Here is a 17666-nt window from a genome sequence, read left to right on the forward strand (position 1 = left end):
CAAGGCCTATCAACCGAGATTAATGGCCCCTGAATAGTGCTAATGGATGTTGTATCACACAGTATATAGACCTCCACTGATGTTGCATTTTACCAGTACAGCAGCTTGTTTCTGTTTTTTACAATCTAGCTGCCACATTACATAACAGTAATCAATTTAAGGAAACACACCTCATCTGCTGATTCTAAGCATTTGCTTGCTTTACGCAGTCTGGGTAAAAGTCTGAGTGAAATTGATCATTTTGGTGGGGTTACATTTGGTGTGATAGTGATTTGGTCTCACACTGCACAGAATTTAACAGACACATTGAAGACACAGAAAACAAAACACATTGACAGAGAGTGTGGTAGAAAATGACAGGCTGGAAACATACTTGGGAAAAGCTCTTATTTAATACTCAGAAATACAGTGATGGAAAATGTATACACATTTTAAAAAAGCAACACATAGCATGTTTAGTTTACTTTGTGCAGTTGGGATGAATCATGTTTGAATTGTCTTCACCCTGAAGTTTTTCTCAGACTGTCTCAGGCTAATAGTTCACACTGTGTTCACACCTACATGAATGAAGTGCACCAAGGGAGTCAATTCACAAGAGGCTAAATTCAAATGGAAAGCTACTGTATATGTGATAGACTCAGTATACCCTTTTTACATACATTTATTTAGGTTACAAACTAATAAAAATGCATTAACATTGTGTTAACTCAAATGTATTGATGTTCACATTTTGCTATCTACAGCTGTGATTCTTTATAATAGTGCTTGGCTGTATAATTTCAGGATTGGTGATGTTTCAGTGGCAACATGCTTCATGCTTATGTTTCACTCATACTTCTATACTCATAATTGTACTTTTTATTGACTCTTTCTCTTCTTAACCATTATCTCTCCTTTTCCAACTCTCACTAATAGCTGACAGCCTGGGAGGAGAGGAATGTTTTGATGAGAAGGGCTGTCACTGTGACGTCACTGTGGAGGATCTGTCTGCTTCTCTGAGGGCAGTCATCAGAGCTGTCAGGTGAGGAAATTATTGATTTAATACATAAGATGTACAAGCATAAAAGTCATTACACGTACAGTAGGGACTGAGTTCATGTTTTAGGTATCCTGTACTAACTAAGGGCCATTATACTAGACTACAGAGGCCTCATTTATAAAAACTTAAATTCCATGGATTTGTTTATGTTAATGATGTATAAAACTGAAACTCACATGAAAATGTTATATGTACTAAAACTGAATGTATATGTCAAGATTCTTTCATGTTAATGCACCAGTGTTAGCCAAGGCAGTGTTACATAAATAAGAGACACTGAAAAAATTAATATAATTGCATAGAAAGAAAGAAAGATAGATATCCTGGATGGATGGATGGATGAATGGATGGATGGCATAAGCATTTTTGTTTACCTGTGAAAAGTGTCATCAATAAGTTAACAAGTATATGAAAGTATCTGCAGTAGTTTCCTTATCGTGGTCAGGTTCAACATGGATCTGGAGCTTTATATATTAAGATGATTTGCGATTAATAATCAGGCTAAATGTAGGAAGGATTTAGGAGCATTTCTTTTAAAGCTTGAAGCTTTTTTCCCAGGTGTTTCAATAAATGTTTGTATTACTCTAAGCATTTCAAAAAGTGCATGCTAGTGGCATCTAGTGGTGAAGAGACTGATGATGACTGATCAAATAATAATCTACTGCATCCTAGTGGAAGCTGCAGCAGGTATTTGCTTCAACATGGTTCGGTGACAATAATTGTTTTGTTTTTTTAAACAATAAAGGCGACTGATGACACTGAAACCTGTTGACAGACTCAAACATTTATATTTAACCCAGTCCCATCACCTATTACTTTATAGACAGGGCTTATGTGGGCTTATCTGAACTGTAAAATATGTGAGGGTTTGTTTAGTGAGATTTTTAATACAACTTTCTTATACATAGGCAACCTTTTTTCCTGATCTGAGTTCAAGCTGTAATCAAAATGTTAGGACACCTTGTTTTTTACCTTCTATAGCTACGAAATATTTCTGCATTTAAAAATATTCTATATAACTAACTTGCTCAAAGCACTGTTTCCTCGAATGACATCCAAAATACAGACCAGGATTTGCTTTTCTTTTGAATCAGTTTCCCAACCTGTCACAAGGTTGTGAGCCGAAATAAAGCTTCGGATGTGACTGGTCACCTGCAGAATGAATCAAGCTGTTACACAAGCTTTACACATGCCTTGCAGCTTTATTTTCAATGGTGACATCACTAATCGAAAGGTCCTCACAGGGTAAAGCGGTTGAGATTTCTCTCTCTGCTTTCCCAAGGTGTCAGATGGACACACTCACAGCAGCTTCTGCTTACACATTGGCTCATCTGACATAGTATATATACCAGAGTATACCTGACAGGCAGTCAAAGCATGCTTCATGATTGAAAACTGCGATATAGAGATCCATGCAGCTCTATGTCAATATTTTAGTTCCAGCTTAAGCCCTGTAGAATGACTCTAAGGTTTTCCACCACCAGAGGTTTAGGTGATACTGGTGAGAAAAGTATTTGACTGGATCAGTGTTAGAAGCTATATTTTGATCTGTTTCCCCCACTGGTTTTACACATGGGGTTTATCATAGCCCACTAGTGACAGTGAATGAGCACTGCAGCAAATTAAGTGCTTTCAGTTCATCTTGCAAATTGACATGTAATACAAGCTGTGCAGAACTGTCTTTCAAGACGGATAATTACAAATAATATGTGTCTTAAAGATCGCCTTAATTATCTGTACAAGATGTTCTTCATTTATATCATTTAATTATCCCTCTTTCAGAAAGCTTTTAGGAACTGGAAAGCTATTTTTCTGCTTATTAATTATAAAGCTTTGGCACATAATTTGGCACAAGGTTTTGTGCATGTGTTCAAAATGATTGAGATTATGTAAAGTATAAATGATCACCTTCTCACTCTGACAGCACTTTATCTTATTTAAACGGCATGCTAGGCGAGTCGCGATGTGAGTTGTATCCTTTATTCCTGTCAGAATAATGAAGTTCCACGTGGCCAAGAAGAAGTTCAAGGAGACTTTGCGGCCATATGATGTGAAAGATGTGATTGAACAGTACTCAGCCGGGCACTTGGACATGCTGTGTCGCATCAAGAGTCTCCAGACTAGGTTAGCCCAGCCTGACTTTTACATACTTCAAACCATGACACTTGAATAATTTCCATAATTATTTAAAATCACATTTAATTTCACTCCTGGTATTTCTTCCTTCTGTTCCCACCTGCTTCCATAAAGCACTGTCTGCTTATACAGTGGTGCATGAAAGTTTGTGAACCCTTTAGAATTTTCTATATTTTTGCATAAATATGACCTAAAACATCATCAGATTTTCACACAAGCCCTCAAAGTAGATAACGAGAACTCAGTTAAACAAATGAAACAAAAATATTATACTTGGTCACTTATTTATTGAGGAAAATTATCCAGTATTACATATACATATACCACCGTGTGCAGCAATGTCTGCAACTAAACGCTTCCGGTAACTGTTGATCAGTCCTGCACATCGGCTTGGAGGAATTTTAGCCCATTCCTCAGTATAGAACAGCTTCAACTCCGGGATGTTGTTGGGTTTCCTCACATGAACTGCTTGCTTCAGGTCATTCCACAACATTTCTATTGGATTAAGGTCAGGAGTTTGACCTGGCCATTCCAAAACATTAACTTTATTTTTCTTTAACCAATCTTTGGTAGAATGATTTGTGTACTTTGGGTTGTTGACTTGCTGCATAATGCATGTTCTTTTTAGATTCAGAAAACGGACAGATGTCCTGACATTTTCCTTTAGAATTCGCTGGTATAATTCAGAATTCATTGTTCAATCAATGATGGAAAGCCATCCTGGCCCAGATGCAGCAAAAGAGGCCCAAACCATGATACTACCACCACCATATTTCACAGATGAGAGGAGGTTCTTATGCTGGAATGCAGTTTTCCTTTCTCCAAAGATAAGGCTTCTTTAAACCAAAAAGTTCTATTTTGGTCTCATCCGTCCACAAAACATTTTTCCAATAGTCTTCTGGCTTGTCCACATGATCTTTAGCAAACTGCAGACAGGCAGTGATGTTCTTTTTGGAGAGCAGTGGTTTTCTCCTTTCAACCCTGGCATGCATATTGTTGTTCAGTGTTCTCTTGATGATGGACTCATGAGCATTAACAGTGTGAGAAAGGCCTTTAGTTGATTAGAAGTTACTCTGGGTTCCTCTGTGACCTCGTGGACTATTACATGTCTTGCTCTTGGAATGGTCTTTGTTGGTCCCCACTCCTGAGGAGGGTAACAATGGTCTTGAATTGACGCAATATGTACACATCTGTCTGACTGTATATTGGTGGAGTCCAAATTCTTTAGAGATGGTTTTGTAAACTTTTCCAGCCTCATGAGCATCAACAACTCATCAGAAATCTACTTTGTTCATGCCATGATACACAAACATGCATTGTGAAGAAAATTCTTTGATAGATCCCTGTTCTTTAAATAAAACAGGGTGCTCACTCACACCTGACTCTAATTTCTCCTTCAAATTAACTGCGAATCTTGGAGGTTTACATACTTTTGCCACTCAGATATGAAATATTAGATAATTTTCCTCAATAAATAAATGACCAAGTATAATATTTTTGTCTCATTTGTTTAATTGGGATCTCTTTGTCTACTTTGAGGACTTGTGTGAAAATCTGATGATGTTTTAGGTCATATTTATGCAGAAATATAGGAAATTCTAAAGGGTTCACAAACCTTCATGCACCACTGTATGTTTGTCTGGACTGTTGTGACTACATGAATGTGTGTTTGCACTTTCCCATTCAGGTTGGATACAATAGTAGGTCCACCGCGGACCCTGAGCAGCAAAGCCAAGACTTTTTCCTCTCCCTCCCTGCACTTGTATTACAGCCAAGACAAGAGGAAGCACTCGGCCCCAGGGTCAGCTGACCCACAGTCCCCTTCACCAACATTACGTGACATAAAATGCACAGACATGAGTCACATGCTTAGGCAATGTATCTGGTTCATCATTGTCAATTTCGATACAGTTGTCATGTATAATAACCATTTCAAATCTGCAGCTACGAGATATTGCATAACATTTCCTAATATTGAAGTATGTTTGGCATATTAAGGCTAGATGTTGCACATTATGTGCCGTTCACAGACACATGACCTTAAGATGTCGACTCTGTCTAACAAACTACTATATGTCTCCTTGCTTTTGTCTGCATGGTATTCTTTCCTTTTTAGAAAAAGTGTTATTTTAACTCTAAATTTAACCCTTATGTTCTGTATGAGTAAACATAACCTATTCTATATTATTATTATTATTATTAAAAGTGTAATAAATTATAAAATTATGTTTCTAAAATAAAACATCTGGGTTATGCATGTAACCCTGTTCCCCGAGAAGGGAACGAGACTTTGTGTAAGCTTAACGCTGTGGGAATGCCTCCGCGCATGACCAGTATCTGAAGTCTGTGTAAAATCATGCCAATTTATTGGCTTGCCGTGGTCAGGTGACGTGGCATTTCGCGTCACGCGTGACCATAAAACGGTGCCTGTAACCACATCATCAGCTTCTCTTTGTCTGAAGCGAAGACGCAATTACAAACAATACCCCAGTATGACAAAGCTACGCAACATCTTGTTCCCTGCTCGGGGAACAGGGTTACATGCGTAACCCAGACACTCCCTTTCAAAGGGTACTCAGTGTTGCATGAACTTAACGCTGTGGGGACGAGTATACCCACTCCATCATACTGAGGATATGGTCTGGGTTTGAGGGTCACTGCAAGACACTCGACCAAAGTGTAATACTGAATGAATGTGTGCGACGTAGACCACATACCACAGCACACACATCCTAAACCCTATAGATAAAGACTTTGAGAAGGTGACCCCCCTAGTGGAATGAGCCCTTATGCCCAGAGGCGTGGCGAGACCACACACTTCCTAAGCAATAACGATTGCTTCCACTATCCAATTAGAGATGCGCTGCTTTGACACAGAATCAACTCTACTGTGACTGCCAAAGCAGACCAACAACTGCTCGGACTTATGCCACTGGCCTAAGTTGCAATTTTTCTTGTTCCGGTGTAAGGAAGGGAGGAGGGCAGAAAGCCGGCAACAGTACCGGTTGGGCAGCAGATGTAAGCACTTTAGGAATGTAATCCGGCCTTGGATTTAGGAAGGCCTTGGCTAATCCAGGGGCAAAGTCAAGGCAGGAAGGGGCAACAGAGAGAGCTTGCAGATCTACTCCCTTGAGAGAGGGTCAGCAAAAGAGCTACCTTTAGAGTCTGATGCTTCTCTGAGGTTGACTCTAAGGGCTCAAATGGGGCACCTGACAGACCTTCCAGGACCACAAAAATGTCCCAGGAAGGTATGTGTGGTCTGCAGATGGCCCTCAACCATCTGACACTACGCATAATCCTCTATGTTATAGGATGTTGCCCCACAGAGGCTCCAACAGCAGGGCCATGGCTGGCCAAAATGGCAGCCATGTAAACCCTAATTGTAGAAGGAGCCAACCCTGCTGAGAAACATTCCTGTAAAAACTCCAGGATTTTAGCTGTTGCGCAGTTTACTGGGTCTAACTGACATTCCTCACACCATGATACAAAAAGTTGCCACTTGAATACGTACAATTAGTCATGGATGGTGCTCTAGCATAAACATGGTCTCTACGACCTCGGTTGAGAGACCGGAATCTATGAACTGGTGCCTCCCAGGGGCCAGACCCACAGTTTCGGACGAGGGTGATAAATCAACCCTCTGGCTTGAGACAATAGTTCCCCGCAAACAGGAATCTCCCAAGGAGTGCCGTAAGCAGAGATATTATCTCCGAGAACCATATTCGAGCTGGCCAATGAGGTGCTACTAGCAGCACAGGTAGACGGTCTAGGCGAGCTCTCGCTACAATCTGTGGGAGCAGAGTGATAAGGGGACAGGAGTACAGACGTGACCTCGTCCACATGCATACCTTGGTGTCCAGCCCTAATGGTGCGGGAGGAGTGAGGGCGAACCACAGTGGGCAGTTTTCTCCTCTGAGGCGAACACATCCACTTCCACTAGGCCAAACCTCTGCCACATGGACTCCACCACTTGTGGATAGAGCCTCCAATCCCTGGGCCTCAGCACCTGCCTCAATGAGATGCTTGCCCCCACATTCTGGTTGCCCGGAATGTACATTGCATTCACTGACAAAAACTTTCCCTCCACCCAGAGAAGAGTTAGTTGAGCCTGCCTAAACAGGGGGCATGAACGTAACCCTCCATGGTGGTTGATATATGAGACCACCGCTGTATCGATCTGTCATAACTAACACATGGTGACCTTTCAACTGAGGAAGAAAGAATTCCAGTGCTAGGAATACAGCCCATGTTTCTAGGTGATTTATAAGCAACACTAGAAGAGGGCTGCTCGAGAGACCGTGAGCTGGATGGCCATCTAAGACCCAGCCTGCGAGGGAAGTGTCTGTCATTACCATTTTGCGATAAAGAGATGCCCCTAAAGTGTGACCCGAGGCTAGAAACCGGGGACACCTCCAAGATCTCAGAGCACATAGGTATTGCCGCATGACACTGATTACTCTCAGGGGTTTCGTCCTTGGATGTCTATCCCCTACGCATGTTGGGGATAGATATGCCCTCATTGTATCCCATATAACCCCTAGAAAAGTCATCCTCTGAACTGGAGAAAGCAACTTTCCTTGAGGTTCAACCTGAGCCCCAAGCTCCTTATGTGGGTGAGAACAACATCTCGATGTTGAATCGCCAACTCCCTGGACCATGATAGAATTAACCAGTCATCCATGTAGTTTAGTACACGGATGCCCTGGAGTCGCAATGGAGCCAGAGCGGCATCCATGCACTGTGAAGGTGCGAGGGGATAAAGCTTGACCGAAAGGAAGAACCAATATTGATACGCTTTGCCTCAAAACACAAACCTCATGGACTTCCTGTGACCGAGTAATATTTCTATGTGGAAATATGCATCTTTTAGATCCATCATCACAAAACTAATCCTCAAACTGAATCTGTGGAATAATACGTTTGTGCATGAACATCTTGAACCTGTAGGTCTGAAGAGTACTGTTCAGATGACACAGATCTAAAATTGCCCACATACTCTTGTCTTTTTTGCGGACCAGGAAATAACGGCTGTAAAAACCTCCCTCCCTCAGAGAAAGAGGTACATGTTCTATGGCCCCTTTGTCCAAGAGAGATCTGACTTCCTGCGTTCCCTGGCTTTCTGCAAGGGGAGGCGGGCTGCCACACTCACCTTCTCTGCCTCCATTGCATTTATATGGGCAAATGTGACATGACAAGGCAGGAACTGACTGGACGCTGCCGTTTGCTGTTTTGCCTCCTGAATCCTGCTGATGATGGCATAAGCATGCCGCCGAACAGGCCGGAAGGTGTAACAGGGACATCCAGAAGGGAGACTTTATCTTTATTTCCCATGCCCGAGAGGTTGAACCACAGGTACCTCTCTGCCGCGACAAATCTGTGGCCCGGCGAAGCTCTGCCACCGCCTTGGACCGAATTCCCTCCCCACTGTCAAGCTCCTTCAACAGGTCTGCCTGGTAGGCCTGCAACACTGCCATTGTGTTCAGAGACCCATAAGCGAGACCCGCTGCCGCATAGGCTTTGCCAACCAACGCCGAGGTGGCTTGGATGACAAAGCCGGCCCCCTTAATTTTGCTCCTGTTGATGGAGTGAGGTAGCTAGCAAGCACCTCCTCCACCTTTGGTATAGCAAAATAACTGTACTGTTTATTTCCCACGATGGCCGAATGCTCCAATGTTGCAGGCTTATAAACACAGCTGGGAGAAAATAGGGGGTTTTCTGCGGTGTGAGGGAGTGCCAATGATGCATTGGCTCCCCACTCTGGCCCCTTGGAGTCAGAGAGGGTTGGTTGACTCTCCATACCAGAGGGAGAAGTCGCTTTGTGAGCTCCAAAATCCGGCTTTTGTTTTACCGGAGAGTCGGATCCGGAGGAAAGTGCAAGAGATAGAGCAGCAATCATCTCCGGTTCCTCTTCCAGATCCATATGGGACCCCCAGGATCTGACCTGGCTGGCTGCTTCGACAGCAGCTGGCCCAGAGCCATGAGGTTTCGAAACCCATCTCACTTCGGCTGAGAAATGAGAGAGCCGAGCTGCTTCATTGTGAAGTGTTCATAATGAGTGCAGTCGGCCCCGTCAAGGGCTGCTGCAGCATGTTCCACCCCATAAACTTCATGCAGAAAATGTGTCCTTCCCTCTCTGTCTTATAGCAAGAGCAGGGAGAACACACTCTATCTAATTCTCTCTGACTCATTCCTCTTCAACAAGATAGTGACAGAAGAGGGAATATATAGAAATTTTTCAAGAAAATCAGAAAAATAGAGAGAAAGTGAAGAGTTTTTGCAATGTTTGTTCACACAGACAACAGACATGCGGCTTTGCTAATGATATGGTTACAGGTGCCGTTTTATTGTCATATGACACGCGAAATGCCATGTTACCTGACCATGGCAAGCCAATAAATTGCTGTGCTTTTTCATAGGCTATAGGTACCGTTCACGCACAGAGCCGTTCCCACAGCATTAAGCTCACTCAACGATGAGTTCCCTTTGAAAGGGAACATACATTATTATTTACATTTGTATTGCCATGAAATATAAAAGATGACTAAGCTAACTAGTACAGAACATAATTGTTAACGCTATCATGACATCTTTATTCTCCTGGGAATGTGGGACAAACTAAGATTTTTTTTCTTCTGGTCCAGAATCAGTAGTATTTCTTTTTAAGTGTTTGATATTAGCAGATTTCTAAATATTTAAATTATTTCTGCTTCAGTATTGTCTCCATACAGATATACATTCTTTAAAAAGGTATAAGAGTGATGCCAGAGAAGACAATCTCCTGGTTTCCTAAAGAACCTTTTGATTGATGTACCTTTAACTATTTGTGTTGGTGATACAGAATATTTTTCACCCTAAATGTTACTATGAAGGATGCTTGCAGTGGAAAAACCTTTGAGTTTATTATGACAACAGCAAAAAATGTTAATGTTTCAAGAATTGTGTAATGAAATGTTCCCTATGGAACTGCAAATGCCTCTTTATGAAACCAAAAATGCTTCCTCTGTGGCACTCCTAAAGTAACCTTTTCTGACACCTTTATTTTAAGAGTATATTCTATAGATTAAGTCAGAAGCAACATTCTGTTGGCTTGACATTAATTTGCCTTTAGCGCATGAAATCTATACATGTTGTCTGTCTGCAGTAGTATTTGTGCTGACAGAGCTTTAGAGTAACTTCTCTCTAGTTAGTCCTCCTTGACGGATAACGGAACATTAAACAGGCACCTCTCTTTCACACACAGACTTGTCACAGGCTTGTGTCCACAGCAGAGCCTCAACAGCAAATCCAGGAATCTGTCCTCTCCTACTCTGCACTTGTATTACAGTCAAACCAAGAAGAAACACACCAGCTCAGGGTTAGAGTTGTACTAGCCACTGTTGACTATACCACCTAACACAGGGATCCTGGACTTAGTCACCTGAATTACCTTAACACTGTATCTCAAGGGTCTAAGGCTGATGCTAACTAGTGAACTTAATGGTGTGCGTATTTAGGAGCACAAGATCAGCTTCAGCATTGGACACCAAAGTGATTTAGACTTGTTTGCATTGTTTCCCAAACTCTGTATAACACTTGCTTTATGTGGTTTTATTGATGTAGATTTTTGTTGCAACTTGTTTAACTTACTCCTGTTTCATTTTAGTGTTTAGTGTGCATGATAATACCAATGAAGTACTGTGAATATCTAACATCCCACTAATACATGGTAAAATTAAAGCCTTAAACAGGCTATTCCTTGGTTTACTATTACACTGCTTTATTTGTTTTGCAGTGCAAGCAGAAAAAGCCAAAAACAACTAATCTTTTGAAAGTAGAAGTACTATCTAAATGTTGCACCATCATTAGCATAATTTACTCACAAAATATACTGAAATTAAAACATTAAAAGACTTCTGCTTGTTAAATAATTCCTCTCTTGGTAACGTAGAACAAGACAACCGCTAACTACCTTTCTTCTTCACTAACTGGAATCAGGTTTGGTCCTTCTGTGCTGTGCCGTTTTCTGGTTAGAGTGGATACAGATACAGCGATTAAAGGTGTCTATTCGATCCTTCTGTACTTACTCAATGCTTATGTGTCACAGGGTGGACCAGATCTTGGGAAAAGGGCAGATACCCATGGACAGGAAGATGAGGGACAGGATCCTTCCAGAGGGCGAGTCTCTGGACCATGACATGAGCATGCTGGGCCGTGTGTGTAAGGTAGAGAGACAGGTGAGGCCCATAAGAATAATGTCACCCGCCAAGTACAAACTAAATGCATGGCTCTGGCAATAATTCTGGTTATCATTCAAATCATCATTGGCGGCTGGTGGTGATATTAGATGGGAAGGCTGAGCCATCACTAGTACTATTTAAATTAAACTATTAGGGTTGACCATTACATTATATCCCAAAATCATTAACAATTTATACATTTTTAAGCTCATGTTTCAAGCCCGTAATGCTCTACTGGGTTCATGCTGCATTTCCCCTGAATAGCAAACACAGTAAACAAAAAAGCTGTATCCCTTTCATTCAGACCAAAAACACTAAACGTACGGTTCTGTTGTCTCATTTTGTCTAACTTGTACTTTGATTAGACGTGTGTTAAATGTATGCTGAGTCTATCAACTTTTAGTTTCTCCTCCAAGCACATTTTAGAGAAAAAATTAGATAGAGTAAATAATCCACTTCATTTACGTTCAATACATCCACAGCTGAGTCCATAACATGCCTACTAATGATGTATAATGCAAACATAGCTGAAGCGGGCTAAAAGATATTAGCACATTAGAGATTAAAACTCAGGGGCTTGTCACTCTGTGTAATAAGAGGACAAGACTCATTCTTATTCACTTTTGTCGTTAACTGCAAGTAAGACAACGTGGAACGGGGGGTTTATCCTCTCTAGCTAATTGTAGAACCTGGTATATATGAAGGTGGATGGAAAGGAGGACTCAGTAGAAAGGCAGACTTTGACAGCTTCAGGGCTCGCTTTATTTACCCAACCCGAAAAACGAAATAAAACACAGTCCCAATATTTCGGGGCTTTTGCCTCGACCAACACTTTCCAAGCTCACGCTCCGGAGTGTGTGTGGGGGGCTCACACACAAGCTCTATCAGCTCTGCCCCTCTCTGTCAGGTTAATGGCCTTTTTTCCTAAAAAACAAACAAAAAAACATAAAAGTAATCTCATCATGACTACACACAGGTGAGAATCATCATGTGTTACCTGTCGGTTCAACTCGCCTCTTCTGGATCTGCAGCTGATGCTCGACCACGCCCTTGCTGCCACACTTATTTGTATTAGCCACCCTGCAACTGATAGGTCTACACCCACCGAGCACTTTATTAGTAACGCTATACTAATATTGGGCTCCTCCTCGCATTGCCCACAATTCTTCGTGGCATGGATTCCACAAGATGTTGGAAACGTTCCTTTGAGAATCTGGTCCATGTTGACATTATTGTATCATGCAATTCCTGCTTATTTTTCAGGTGCACTTTCATGCTGTGAATCTCCCGTTCTAGCACATCCCAAAGGTGTTCTATTGGATTTAGGTCTGGTGCCTGGGAAGGCCACTGAAGAACAATGAACTCATTGTCATGTTCATGAAACCAGTTTGAGATGACTTTTGCTTTGTGACATGGTGCATTATCATGCAGGAAGTAACCATTAGAAGATGGTAAACTGTGGACATGAAGGGATGCACATGGTCAGCAACAATACTCAAATAGGCTGTGGCATTCAAGTGATGATTGATTGATATTAACAGGCCCAAGGTATTAACAGGCCCAAGAAAACATTCCCCACACCATTACACCACCTCCATCAGCCTGGACTGTTGACACAAGGCAGGTTGGGTTCATGGATTCATGCTTTTGGTGCCAAATTCTGACCCTACCATCTGTGTGCCTCAGCAGAAATGTTGTAGCCCATCCGACTGAAGGTTTGACGTGTTGCGCATTCTGTGATGCTTTTCTGCTCACCGCAATTGTGCAGAGTGGTTATTTGCACTACTGTACCCTTTCTGTCAGCTTGACCTAGTTTGGCCATTCTTCATTGACCTCTCTCATCTGTCCACAGAACTGAGATGTGATGTTTATTAATAAATTAAAAGTTGCCAGAGTTGGCAAAATGCTGTGGTATAAGAGGAAAAAAATCACTTTGGGATGTGCTATTATAGGAGAATTATTTGGCTATAACAGTATGTCCTTATTACTGAGAGATAAGTACCATATCTTAAGGTGACAATTAAATTCAGGGCAACACACAATTGTAACACAGAACCTAAAAGAATTATGTCTAATTTATGTTTTATGTATGCAGGTGCAGTCCATTGAGTCAAAGTTGGACTCCTTGTTGGATATCTACCGTCAAGTTCTCAAGAAAGGCTCTTCCTCAGTACTGGGCCTATCCGCTCTACCTCTGTTTGAGCTGGAGCAGACCTCAGACTACCACAGCTCCATTCAGAGCAAAGATATCTCCTCCACTCAGCTGAGCAGAAGTGGGATTTCTCGCTCAGTGAGCGATAACCTGCCCTGCGGCCTTCAGCTCGTCCTGGCACCCGGTGAGCTAAACGTGGGCACTGGCTTCCCAGCATCCTCTTCCTCTTTCTCCCCATCTCCACTGCTTCAGAATCCACCATCTAGCCCAGACAGTGTGTACCCTGCTTCCCCTCCTCCCATCCTCACTCCCAACAACCTCTCCAGAGCTCATTCTAACTTTCCTGAGCTAACCAGGCCTCTTCCTATGACCACCCCCAACACACACACACTTCAGCTGCCCACTGTGGCTCCATTGCCTCCAAGCAGGCCTTCCAGCATGATCTCAGAGAAGCTGCAAGAAAGCAATCCCAATGCTTGCCTACTTAACACCCAGACTGAACCTGTTTCGGACACAGATGCTAAATGTCCAGAGAGCACAGTGCAGCTCAGGAGCAGGCCTGAGCGGAGCCCCAAGGAGGAGGGTTCCTGGCGGAGACACTTGAGTCTTGAAATTAATCCACTGAGCCTCACATCTTCAGCAGCAGTCAACCCACTGCAGGCCGACCGGGCATTGGGGAAATCACTCTCTGCACAGAACCTCATGCTGCCATCAGGCACAGAGTGCCACCCCAATCTGTCTGCTCGAAGTAGTGGCAGCAGCAACAACGAGTCCAATGACCGGGAGATGCTGACGGACTGGGGAGAAACAGAACTCTTCATCACTGACAAAGAACTGGCCACCAGCAAGGGGAACTTCAACCTGCTCTCTCAGCAGAGCACAGACACCAGCTTCACAACAGAGCTTGTACAAATGGTAGGCAGTGGACCAACTCGGAGTCAGACAAGGCCCTCGGGCAGCTCAGAGTCTCTAAGTCTGCCTCACGTCCTTTTAAATTAACACCAACACACACAGCAGCCTCAGTGTGGAGACTGGATACACCCTGTAATCCCTTATTCACTTTTTCCAAGGGAAAGAGGGTGGCAGCTTCACTTCTTGCCTTTTCTAAGTTTCAGCATCAGTTGGTTAAAAAGATGTGATGTTCCTCATAACTTGATGTTTTTACATGCTATTGCATGGATAATTTTGTCATGATGGGAATTTTAATGAAGTAGAAGGTATTTAGCATTAAAAGATGACAAGGATTATGGTACTGAATGAGCTCTGATCTCAGTCTTGCATGTGCACTTGCATGTTTAAAATGCAACCACACATAGGATTGAGAGTATTTATGCATTTATGGTTATTAACGGTCTACTCAGTCTTAGAATTCATATTTGAGTCTCCTTTTATATCATGCTTTATTCAGAAATGTATGTTTTAATCAAGTCGAATGTTTCACCAGTCAAATAAATCACACATAAGCACCATGCATATTTGTGACTATGTCCAAAAAATAGTTTTAACAGGTTCAAATAAACAGGGTTTATTTTCTTTTGTGTGACAGCCTAGAAACCTGCATTAATACCATCAACACTGACTTCTTTAGATTTTTTTAATATGTTTTTATTGTTTAGCCTCACATATTACATAATTGATTTCACATTTGTATTCTGTTTTATTCTGTAGCCCACCGCAGTCTTAAAGTCAATCTAAAATGCTGCTTACCATTCTTCTATTAGCTGGTTATCAATATGACTTCAATAAGAATGTAACACATATATGATGTCAATATCTGTTTGTATATCATGAAACAAGCCTACTTTTGTTGAAGGATTTCTGGAGCTGTGCAAAGCCTCTGGTACACACTGAGGATGATCTTGGCACTGTAGCTTACAACAGTTGGAAGCACAATTGTTCAAAGAATTGCAAGAAACCTGCAAATTTGATGAAAGGTTTTTTACATAATTCATATTTGTAATCCAGATATATGGACATGATGGTATATTAGACTCTGGATATTGATCTGTGTTTCATTGATTCACTACAGCATACATATATTTGAGTTTTAAAAAAAAATGTAGATTAATGTTCATAATTAACGCATATTAGGTTATTTTTTTATTTGTAACTAAATGCTTCATTGTGCCTTTTTGCATAATTACTTGATGTTACCTGTCCTAATTCCCTTTATACTCTTACTTTGGGTTTTAGGTTTGGATTATTACACATTTCTGTCTGATTGTGTACTAAGCTTTCATTATAATTTTGTTTTGCCATTAATTCAGTAATTTATTACACAAAACTGGCCTTAATATCCAGTCATGTGAAAAAATAAGTACACATGGAAATTGTTGACTTTTTTGACATATTTGGACAAGCAATTATTTGTCCTCTTTAAAACAGTCCCTATTAATGAAGTTGATACACTCTATCAAATGACACATAACACTGACCTTTTGTAGTCATTTACACCATTTAAATTAACAAAAAACTGATCAGTCACATGGAAAAAGTAAATACACCCCTACATTTATCACACCACCCTGTCCAGGGTGTACCCCGCCTTGTGCCCAATGCTTCCTGGGATAGGCTCCAGGTTCCCGTGACCCTGAAGAAGGAGTAAGCGGTAGAAGTTGGATGGATGGATGGATTTATCACACCTTCAAATCCATAAAATTAGAATGAGGTGTTCAAGATTATTTATACCTCTGTCATATCTAGTGTTTGGTGTTCCCTTTGTCATTGAAGTGTGTGGAATCACCATGCCAAGATCTAAAGAGTTCTGTAAGGCCTTCAGAAAAAAGGTTGTGGGTGCCTATGAGTCTGGCAAGGGATTTAAAAAATATCTCCAAATGATTTGAAATACATCATTACACTGTAAGGAAAATCATCTGCCAAAATCAACTGCCAATTTGTCCACGACTGGCCATCCCAGCAAATTCAGCCCAAGAGCAGACTGTCTGATGCAAAAAGAAGTCTCCAAGAACTAGAAAATTGAATCACAGGATTTCCTAGTAAGTCTTGCAATTGTTGGTGTCAAAGTGCATGCCTCTACAATCAGAAAGATTGTAATTTGATCAAATTTGATCTGCATGGGATGCATGCCAGGAAAAAACCTTTACTGTCTTGAAAGAACATTGAAGCAAGACTACAATTGGTCAGTGATCATATAGGCAAAGACCAGGCTTTTGGAATAATATACTCTGGACATACGAATCAAAGGTGGCCACAGTAACAGCAGACATATGTGGCGCTGACTAAAGACAGCTTTTCAGGAGAAGCACCTCATGCCAGCTGTGAAGCACGGTGGTGGAAATGTTATGGTTTGGGGTTGCTTCGGTGCCTCAGGGACTGGACAGTTTGCATTCATTGAGTCACTATGAATTCTGCATCATAACAAAGCGTGCATGAAGATAATGTGAAGCCATCTGTCTGAAAGTTAAAGCACACTATCAAATCCACCAAGGAATGGCTCAAAAAGAAGAAATGGAGGGTTATGGAATGGCCTAGTCAAAGCCCGGATTTGAATCCCATTGAAATGTTGTGGGGGGATTTGAAACGGGCACTACATACAAGAAAACCCTCAAACATCTTGCAACTGAAAGAATATTGCATGGAAGAGGGGTCAAAAATTCCAGCAAGCCCAGTGGACAATGATACACCTACAAGAAGTTATTTCTGCTAAAGGGGGCAATACTAGCTTCTGAGGCCAAGAGTGTACTTCAAAGACGATTATATGTTTGTTTGTCCAAATATGTCAAAAGAGCCAACAATGTCCATAGGGTGTATTTATTTTTTCACATGACTGTACATGCTTGATAATGTTACCATTCTGTCATTCTGATTAATTTATTTTTTAACTATGTGCACATAACAGAGCTGAAGCTCTGGGTTTGAAGAAAAAATGCAAGAATAAACTTTATCATACTTCAATAAACAAATGACTTGAACTCACGTAGAGCAGTTGTGTTTAGTCATTGTCCAGATACTTAATCAGATGGGGTTCAAACATACGACTATAACCGGCACAATAAATATTCTAATTCTAATCAGATTACATTTCCGTGTTTTGCATTAAAAATAATTGGTGTTTTGTTTAGGGGGAAAAAAATCTGTTTTAAATTAAATTTGTTTTATGAAC

The 17666-nt window shown here is 41.4% G+C and overlaps 1 protein-coding gene across 8 annotated transcripts in view; it reads left to right on the top strand.

The window, feature by feature from the left end:
- Window positions 1-17479, top strand: part of kcnq5a (potassium voltage-gated channel, KQT-like subfamily, member 5a) — a 138819-nt gene extending 121340 nt beyond the window's left edge. For 5 of the 8 annotated variants that reach the window (XM_053621397.1, XM_053621396.1, XM_053621398.1 and 2 more), the window contains 5 exons: window positions 916-1021; window positions 3032-3163; window positions 4863-4976; window positions 11259-11388; window positions 13487-17479. In XM_053621397.1, coding sequence (XP_053477372.1) covers window positions 916-1021; window positions 3032-3163; window positions 4863-4976; window positions 11259-11388; window positions 13487-14542 — 1538 coding nt within the window. In that variant the 3' untranslated portion in view covers window positions 14543-17479. The remainder of the gene's footprint in view (window positions 1-915; window positions 1022-3031; window positions 3164-4862; window positions 4977-11258; window positions 11389-13486) is intronic. The other 3 variants (XM_053621404.1, XM_053621400.1, XM_053621401.1) reach the window with 1 other exon arrangement.
- Window positions 17480-17666: the final 187 nt, after the last annotated feature.

Source organism: Ictalurus furcatus, chromosome 3 (genome assembly GCF_023375685.1).
Source record: "Ictalurus furcatus strain D&B chromosome 3, Billie_1.0, whole genome shotgun sequence".
Taxonomy (NCBI): Eukaryota; Metazoa; Chordata; class Actinopteri; order Siluriformes; family Ictaluridae; genus Ictalurus; species Ictalurus furcatus.